At 47.2% G+C, this 8126-nt stretch overlaps 1 protein-coding gene across 7 annotated transcripts in view; it reads right to left on the bottom strand.

The window, feature by feature from the left end:
• Positions 1–1123: 1123 nt before the first annotated feature.
• The window catches only part of shroom3 (shroom family member 3), a 32157-nt gene continuing 25154 nt past the window's right edge, over positions 1124–8126 (bottom strand). For all 7 annotated transcript variants that reach the window (XM_057018191.1, XM_057018190.1, XM_057018193.1 and 4 more), the window contains 10 exons: positions 7791–8103; positions 6820–6896; positions 5344–5435; positions 4496–5222; positions 4193–4412; positions 3959–4092; positions 3655–3754; positions 3416–3581; positions 3219–3340; positions 1124–3109 (listed from right to left, as the gene is read on the bottom strand). In XM_057018191.1, the coding sequence (XP_056874171.1) occupies positions 2723–3109; positions 3219–3340; positions 3416–3581; positions 3655–3754; positions 3959–4092; positions 4193–4412; positions 4496–5222; positions 5344–5435; positions 6820–6896; positions 7791–8103 (2338 nt within the window). In that variant the 3' untranslated portion in view covers positions 1124–2722. The remainder of the gene's footprint in view (positions 3110–3218; positions 3341–3415; positions 3582–3654; positions 3755–3958; positions 4093–4192; positions 4413–4495; positions 5223–5343; positions 5436–6819; positions 6897–7790; positions 8104–8126) is intronic.

Here is an 8126-nt window from a genome sequence, read left to right as displayed (position 1 = left end):
TAATGGTAAAACATCCTTCAACAGGTGTGTTGGGATGGGATCTAAAAGACACGTGGTGGTCTTGGATTTCTGAATTAGCGATGACGCCTCAGAAAAATATATAGGGCTGAAGGAGTTTAAGGGCTCGTTGGAGAACCTGTATGTTCCACAGTCACTCCTCCAGTAACTGGTTTAAGCTCCAGTACCTGGTTTAAGTTCCACTACCTGGTTTAAGTTCCAGTACCTGGTTTAAACTCCAGTAACTGATTTATGCTCCAGTAACTGGTCTAAGCTCTAGTACCTGGTTTAAACTCCAGTAACTGGTCTAAGCTCCAGTACCTGGTTTAAGCTCCAGTAACTGGTTTAGGCTCCAATAACTGGTTTAAGCTCCAGTACCTGGTTTAAGCTCAACTATCTGGTTTAGGTTCCAGTAACTGACATCAACCCCAGAGAGAAGTTCTGGACCCAATAATGCAGAGGCTTCTATCAGAGCAGCTCAGCACCTCTTTCAGTCATGATTAATGTATTAAAAATAACTACTGAACATGAAACCAGACCACAGAATGAATCAGCACTTGGTAACTCGGGTTAAACATATCTCTCTTATATTGTTGTAGTTTTGAGGCTGTAATAATCTAATCTAATGTAATTCCCATTTCTGTCCACTGCTGCTTGTTTTCATTAGTCTGTAAAGGTTTCCTTATCAAACATAGAGAAGAAACTCTGTTTTCATAAATTCAAATGATCGTGCTGTTTCAATATTGCATGTAAAACACTAGCTACCATCATCTACAACAATGAATCCACTCACAAGTGGACAAGAATAATTCTGCCCTTCATGCAAATGACCTGATTTACTTTGAAAGAAACCATCAGGAGGACTTCACCTCCAACCTTCTCTGCACCGTCACACATCATTTTGAAAGGACTCCACTTCCTCACTGTCAAGGTAAACAGGAAGTGAGCCACTCTGGCAGACAAAGGTAGAGTTCTGCATCCTGACAGTCCACAGGTGAAACCCGCAGTGTGTTATTACCTCACATGCTGTCAATCATTTAATGACCTGTGTTTAGGAAGACCATCAAATCCTCACTCATCTTATATATGCAAAACTATATGTAAAAAGTTCAGGAAATATCTCCACTTATTTACAAAAAGTCTTTATTTGCAATAACAGGAAGCTGAAATTTTGTTATTTGACATCAACAAACGGTGAATTTCATTCAACAACAACCATCTGGGATATTCTATTGTGCCTCAGCAAATGATAAGATCAAACAGAAAAAGACTTTAAAATAGAATTGGATAATCTTTTGAGAGCTTGGTGTGTACTGCAGTGTTTGGACAGAGTGAGGGTCATTTCGCTTGTAAAAACACGTCCCACTGCTTCTTTCATCAGCAGGTGGTTGAATGAGGGCTTGTGTGCAGGTTTAACAGTGATAAATAAATTAGAGCTCTGGCTTCAGCAGTGCTGCTACCATTCCCCTGATACCAGACTGTGATGGTAGCTGACGGCAGTAGAAGACATCAGGTCAGGCTCTGCTCAGGTGATATCTCATCTGCCTTCACAGGAGTGTAAGAGGAGCACTCTGGGCTTATGCAGGGCAGATCACATCGTTACTGATCTTTATACTTGTTTGTTTATCGTCTTTCTAAGAATTTGTGATTGTGCCAGCAAATGATGGCTGTGGAAACCATGAGCAGGACATCTTGCGGAACACTCAAGGGGCATTTAGGCATTTAAATGTCCACATTTCCCCCAACATTTTTAGCCAATAAGGTCTGAGATGACATCTCTGGTCGTTCCTACCACGTGGCAGGTTTGGGCGGCTCGATGCTCACATGCCGCTTGTTCAGCACTCATTAACCTTTATCTGCGTTATTGAGTAATTATTCACACTCTTTGTTTCCTGTCAGTATAATCTACTGTTGTCTGATGTCACTGACATTTTGAACAGTTAATATTCAGATTATGATTAAAAACAACTGTTACGGCATAACTGCAAGGCAAAATGTGAGGGAGAAAAAGGACCATGACACTGTTTAAACCAAATTAAATCAAGTCTTTGGAAACAGAACTGTTCGCTTTTCTTTTTTACATCGGATTGTGTCACAACAAATTTGACCCTATTATATATTATTCTGTGTAAATTCTGCAAACAGTAGAAAGATTTAAAAAGTGCTACGAGTTGCAGACATACAGGCAATAATGACAGTAGTGGTGTGACAGTCACGTCACCGCGGTCAGAGCAAATAGCTTGAGCGCAAAACAGTTTTGAGAGCTATGTGATGTATCTGGGCCACGACACATGACAAACATCACTAGAAGGGCGAACAGGACAACTCCAGTGTCCCAGTGCTGGTGTGCAAGACCAGAGCTGGTAACGTGCTAACAAGTGGTGAGTAAATACTGGACTACGCTAGTTTTGGTGCTGTTGTGCTCAGCTTGTGATATCAATCCTGTAACGCTGAAATACGTAACTGGTCTTCTCAGAATGGATGATCTGGGAAGGGGGGGTTGTCGGTGATGAGATTGGCCCACAGTGTTGGTGACTGATGCTGAGGTGGAAGAGGCCTAGCTACGGCTGTGAGCATGACAAGGGTGAGGCACAATGACGGCTTTTCTTCATGTCTGCATAGATGTTTTTCCAACTTCCCTCCACCCAGGAGAGCTTCCAGGAAGCTGATTGTCTCTTCTTCATGTCCCGTTCTGCCACCTGCTCACAGTGGCCTGTCTGTGACGTCACAGCGAAGTTACAGCCGTCGACCTGACTGGATGGGCGGAGCCTGGAATGGCGGACGGAGCGAGAGGGCATGGGGCGGGGCTCGACAATGAGAACGGACACCCTCTTGGGCCGCCACGAGCTTCTGCCAGCTCCTGCGGCAGGCTGTCGGCCAGTCGTGTCAGTTGCTCCTCCCCCTGCCGTATGAGGTTGTCAAGGTGTCGCTGGCGGATGAGGAGGGAAGGTTTGGTGCTAACGAAGCTGCGGAAGTCCTGCAGCTGAGGTTCTGTGAGGTATCCGGTGAGGATGCCGTGGACCAGGCGCTGCCGTCGCTCCAGGTTCTCCTTCAGCTCCTGAGCATCGTCAGTCTGACGAAGGACCACCGAGCGCTTGTGAAGGAGGGAGTCCTGAAGAGAGACAAGTCTTTGTTCCTGACGCCTTTACTGCTTTAATGTAATGTCATTTACGAAAGCACCATATTTGACAGTGTTTCACAGAGCTTTTGTCCCCTCTCACCCTCTCCTCCGCCGCGTCCTCCTGGGCCAGCTCGTCTCTCTCCAGAGCGAGCAGAGATCTGTCGATCCTCATCAACCGGCTGCACAGAGACAGCAGCAGATTCACAATCTTCTCCAGGTCTCCTGCAGACACAAGCGGGTCAGAGCTGCACACATGTTGAAGAAACCTTTTTCTACCTGAACGGACCCCCGTCTCACCGATGAACATGCTGTACTTGTCCTTTTCATTGGCTTTGAGTCGCTCCTGCACCAGGGTTTCAAGGCTGGCCCCCAGGGCCCGGTGGTGGTGCTGCTCCTCACGCAGAGCCTCCCTCTCCCGCTGCAGCACCGCCACACTGCATCTCAGCGCCTCACATAACTCCACCTGGTGACACAAGCAGCGTTATCATTCTCTGCTGTTTCACAGGATGAATTAAAACATGAGGACGTTTCTGAACCTTCTTAATGTTGAGATCACTGTCGTCCTCATTCTGCGCAGCTTCCTTCCACTCGTCTGTTGGCGTCGGGCGATGAGGGTCACTGACACCGTCCGGGATCCTGATGGACAGTATCACACCGAAGACAGACAGAAAAAAGTCATTTCCAGAACTTTTCTTACCATGAAACAATGTGGCAATGCTTCTAAAAAAGGATGGAACCAAATCTGTGAGTAATTTTATCTTCCAGTCAACTACAAGAACATAATAAGACCCCACTCCAACCAAAAAAGAGGATGTTTGTTTGAACAAAACCCATTACTACCTGCTACCCCTGCGTTGCCACGGCGATTTACCACCCAAACGGCTGTTCGGTGAAAAGACCTCCTCCATAAGCTCCACTGTGGATTTAAGCCCAAACACATCCAAAAGCGGCGCAAGAGAACTGTCCTGCAAAACCTGCGCACGACAACAGGAAGCAGCAAGAAATAAAAGCATGAACCAAAAGACGATGATGCCTGGATTCATCTGCTGATGAAGGAGTCGTCCGACTACGCACCAGCTGCTTGGTCAACACCTCCACCCGCAGTTCCTCATATGTCTTTTCCCTCCTGGGAAGTGGTTGGTACTCCAGAACCAGGCTGTCCTTTCTAGTGGTGGGAGTGAGTTCAGAGATAATACTGGGGGGCTCTTGCTCCAAGGGACAGGGAAGACTGGGTCCAGGTGGACAGAGGACAAAAGAAGAAGGGGATGTTGGGGGTGAGGAGAGCGGCGAGCTCCTGGTAATCATAACAGGTAGTTAATACAACAGCCACACAATCTTATTCTGACTTTTGAAGAATGAGCACATGTCAATACAAACCTTCCTCCAGCCTGATTTCCAGCTTCTTGGTCCAAATCGGAAGGAGGGGGAGGTGGGAAGTCCTCCACGCTGCTTGGTGATTTAGGAGGTGATGGACAGGGAGGGTCTTGGAGAAAGACTTCTTCTTCCTGCGATGCGCCTCTTTCAAGTTGTTGTTGGTCGGTGGAGCTGGAGAGACTGGATTCAGAGATCCGCAGTGAGAGCAGCTTCTGGTGGAGGGTGGAATGGGAGGTTGGGGGAGGAGATGGTGCAGTCGTGCTCCAGTCAGGACTGATAGGTGGGGGGGTGGGCTGGGAGGCTGGTGTGGTTGTTTCTGATAAAGATCTGCTGACATTCTGATGTTTTAATGGTCCTCCTATCATCTCTAAGATGAAGCCCCTCGGCCTGAATAAATTCTTCTCGGTGTCTTCAAAGATGGTGGTGTCACTCAGGCTTTGTCTGATCTGTCTGTCTGTCACCAGGGGCTCACTGGGACCCATTGCAGCAGCTTCACTGCCACTGCCAGTCGGCAGGACGCCCGGGAAGACGATGCCGTCCAGGTTAGCCTGACTCAGCCTCTCGCCAGCATGCCAGTCGGTGCTGCCCCCGTCCCTAATCCCAGACGGGGTGAGGGGGCACTGCAGGCCGACAGAGGCTGCCAGGGTGGAGGTGCTGGTGCCTCGCTGCCGCTCACTGGTCTTCCTCTGACGCTCTCTGCGAGTGACGGGCGTGTTGCCGGGGCCGGCCTCTGTGACACCGTGAAAGGAGGACGTTACCTCAACAGTATTTCTATAGGAGGAGCTCCTATAACACTGACCTTGGCTGCAGAGCATCAGCATTAGAGTCATCTTTGGTTTGGATTTGCTCACCTTGCAAACATCTTTCAGGTTGGATGGTGTTCAGGTTGTTCTGGGAGTGTTGCTGAGAGATCTGGTCACCTGATGCATGCACGTCTGCAAGCCTGGTGCACGCACACACACACACACACACACACACACACACACACACACATGGATATTTAAAATCCCAGAATGTCAACACCGGATTCATCAACAAATTTTCGATGATATAACATTTCTAACATTATATCATATAACTGATATTACAATAGCGTTTGTTGATTAATGAATACCTGATAATGTATCATCGTAGGATTTGTAGCAGTTTAGACTACTCAATAAAACACAACCAACCATGGTCAAACGTACAACTAATTAAATCAACACTATTGAAATAGAGTTCTGGAGGTACAGTCCCACCTGTAGCCACTAGGGGGAATCATTGTACTCTGGTTAATGCCGGTGTGTGTGGTACCGGTTCTGTTCTGACATGGCTCTACTGTACTTACACCAAACCACACCCATCCTAAGCTTAAACTAACTCAGCTGCACCCCAAACTTTACAACAAGTACATGATCAAGGCCTTTCAAATACTAAGCGACAGCTAAAATGTCTGTTACTGGTTTGGGTTAGTTCGACAGTCAAGCAGAATTCCTTCAGTGACCTTTTAAGAGTCAGCAGACAGCGTTTTAACAAATAAATCCCTCCGGTCTGGAGTTGGCATTCTGTTTATTTTTCTGGCTGTGTTCCAGGGAGATTTCACTGCTTCCCTAAATTCTTCCCGTCATTCCTCTTTTACCTCGTCTTCCTCACTCCTCCATCTAAGTCTTTAGAACTAATTTCTCCATGTTTTTAAAGTGAATCTGTGTCTTTAGTCCCCATTCCCTTCTCATTCTCTCTATTCATTCTCTGCTATCCTTCATTGACACTCCCTCCCTCCTTCCTTCATAGAGAAACACTCCCTCCTTCCACAGGAGATTTCCCAGCTCTGCCTTTTAATTTCTCTGGGGAAGATAAAATATCAAAATAAATCATATGAGTGTATATATGCTTTTGACTGTACTGTTAACATGGCAAAAAAATTAACATGCAGTGGTTAACATTAATAATGTAAATGTTGTCATAGTGTGGTGATAATGTGCACTTGATTAAAGCAGGATTAACAAAACCTGCACCAGCCCAAAACAGTAAAACATCACTCTGCCCTCTTTCACTTCCTGTGGCCTCCTGCCCATCTTCCCCTTATCGTTCTCCCTAGTTCTCCGCCCTGGTTCTGTCAGCAGCAGGCACATGAACTCATAAGGCCACAGTTTTAAAATAGAAAAGAATGACTGACTGTTAACAGCCTATTATGGAAGAGAATTAAATATCAGCCCAGAACCGATGTGAATTCCCAGCTTGGTCTTCACCAGCAAGAGAAAACACTTCAAAGTTTCCAGCTCATGTCAGAGTTGCTGAAATGCCCTTCAGCTGCGGGGACGGTTGTCAGCTGCTGGATAATCTACCTGTCTTCAGCCAGGGAGTGTCGTCCTGGTTTAGACAGGAAGAGGCCGAACGTCCTGACGTCAGCAGGAAAGAAGCCCTGAAACAGACAGGCTGGTTAGACCGGAGGAGTGAATTCCACAAATCTGTTTTTTGGCAGCTTTTTGTGAGGCTCTTCAGGGTAACACGTGTGGCTTGATGTTATCTGTGCAGACGTACAGACGCATTGGGTGAAATCAACCATTTCTGCCTTATTTCATAACTTCCTTTGTGTGATTTAAAATGTGGGCGGTGCTGCAGTGAGGCGCGCCACAGCCTCGCATCAGGAAGGTCCTCCCCAGGTTCTCTCACTTCCTCCCATCCACTTACGTCCACTGGGGTAGGGTGTGTGTGTGTGTGTTGGGGGGTATGGTACAGAACTGTCCTCAGCGGTGCGTTCACACACCAGAAGAGTGCAGCAGTGTCGACACATGTCCCCAGCCTGCAGTGGTGCGGGGACAGAGTGTCCGTCTGTCTGGGGATGTTTATGTGACATGGGCCGCTCTGATTACTACAGCAGATAACGATAATTAATCCTTGTCTGCATTCCTCAAATCGTCCAGCAGACCTATGATGTATGGACAGGAGTCTTTTATCTTTGCTGTCATCCACATCGGACAGCGCCCAGTCACTGTCTCCAGCTCGCCGGCACCTCTCAGGAAACGGGGGATTTCCTGCGCGACTCTCAGTCTAATGTTTATTAGTGATAAATTTTGCCAAAGACAGACTGAGCTTTGTGGATCATCTGTCCAAGTTAAGGACCAAGAAACTGATTTCTTTTGACTTTTCCACCAATAGCACCAATAATTCTGTTTCCAATAAAATAATTAAAAAAATTCCTGATGTTTGTTGGATAATCTCACTGAATCCTCAACGTTTGTTCTATTGAAGCGAGATGTCTTCTTCTTGCCATTAGATTAAACCACTTTAAAACTCTGTCGATTGAACGCGCTACCTGGATCAGCCTGTCCTCTGTGGGAGAGGAGCGGGAGCGGTGGTGCTGAGGAGTCATCTGGCTGTCCTCTGATCTTTCCAGGAGATCCTCAGTAGAAGCGGACCTCCTGGAGTCCCGGATGGACTGGGCCCTCAGCAGCGCTCTGTTGAGCTTCTTGGATAGTCCCAAGTTTTGCTGAGCCTCTGAGATGCGCTGCTGCTGTCCCTGGACTGGCTCTCCACTGGAAGACTGATTCTGTATGTTTAGCTCTGCTTCAGGATCCAGACCATGATGCAGTTTGGCCTGGAGGTCAGGAGGGGGGCCAAGAGATGTACTGAGGAAATAAAGCAGGAGGAG

The sequence above is a fragment of the Takifugu flavidus genome, chromosome 20 (genome assembly GCF_003711565.1).
Source record: "Takifugu flavidus isolate HTHZ2018 chromosome 20, ASM371156v2, whole genome shotgun sequence".
NCBI lineage: Eukaryota > Metazoa > Chordata > Actinopteri > Tetraodontiformes > Tetraodontidae > Takifugu > Takifugu flavidus.
This window is presented reverse-complemented; position numbering and strand designations above follow the sequence as displayed.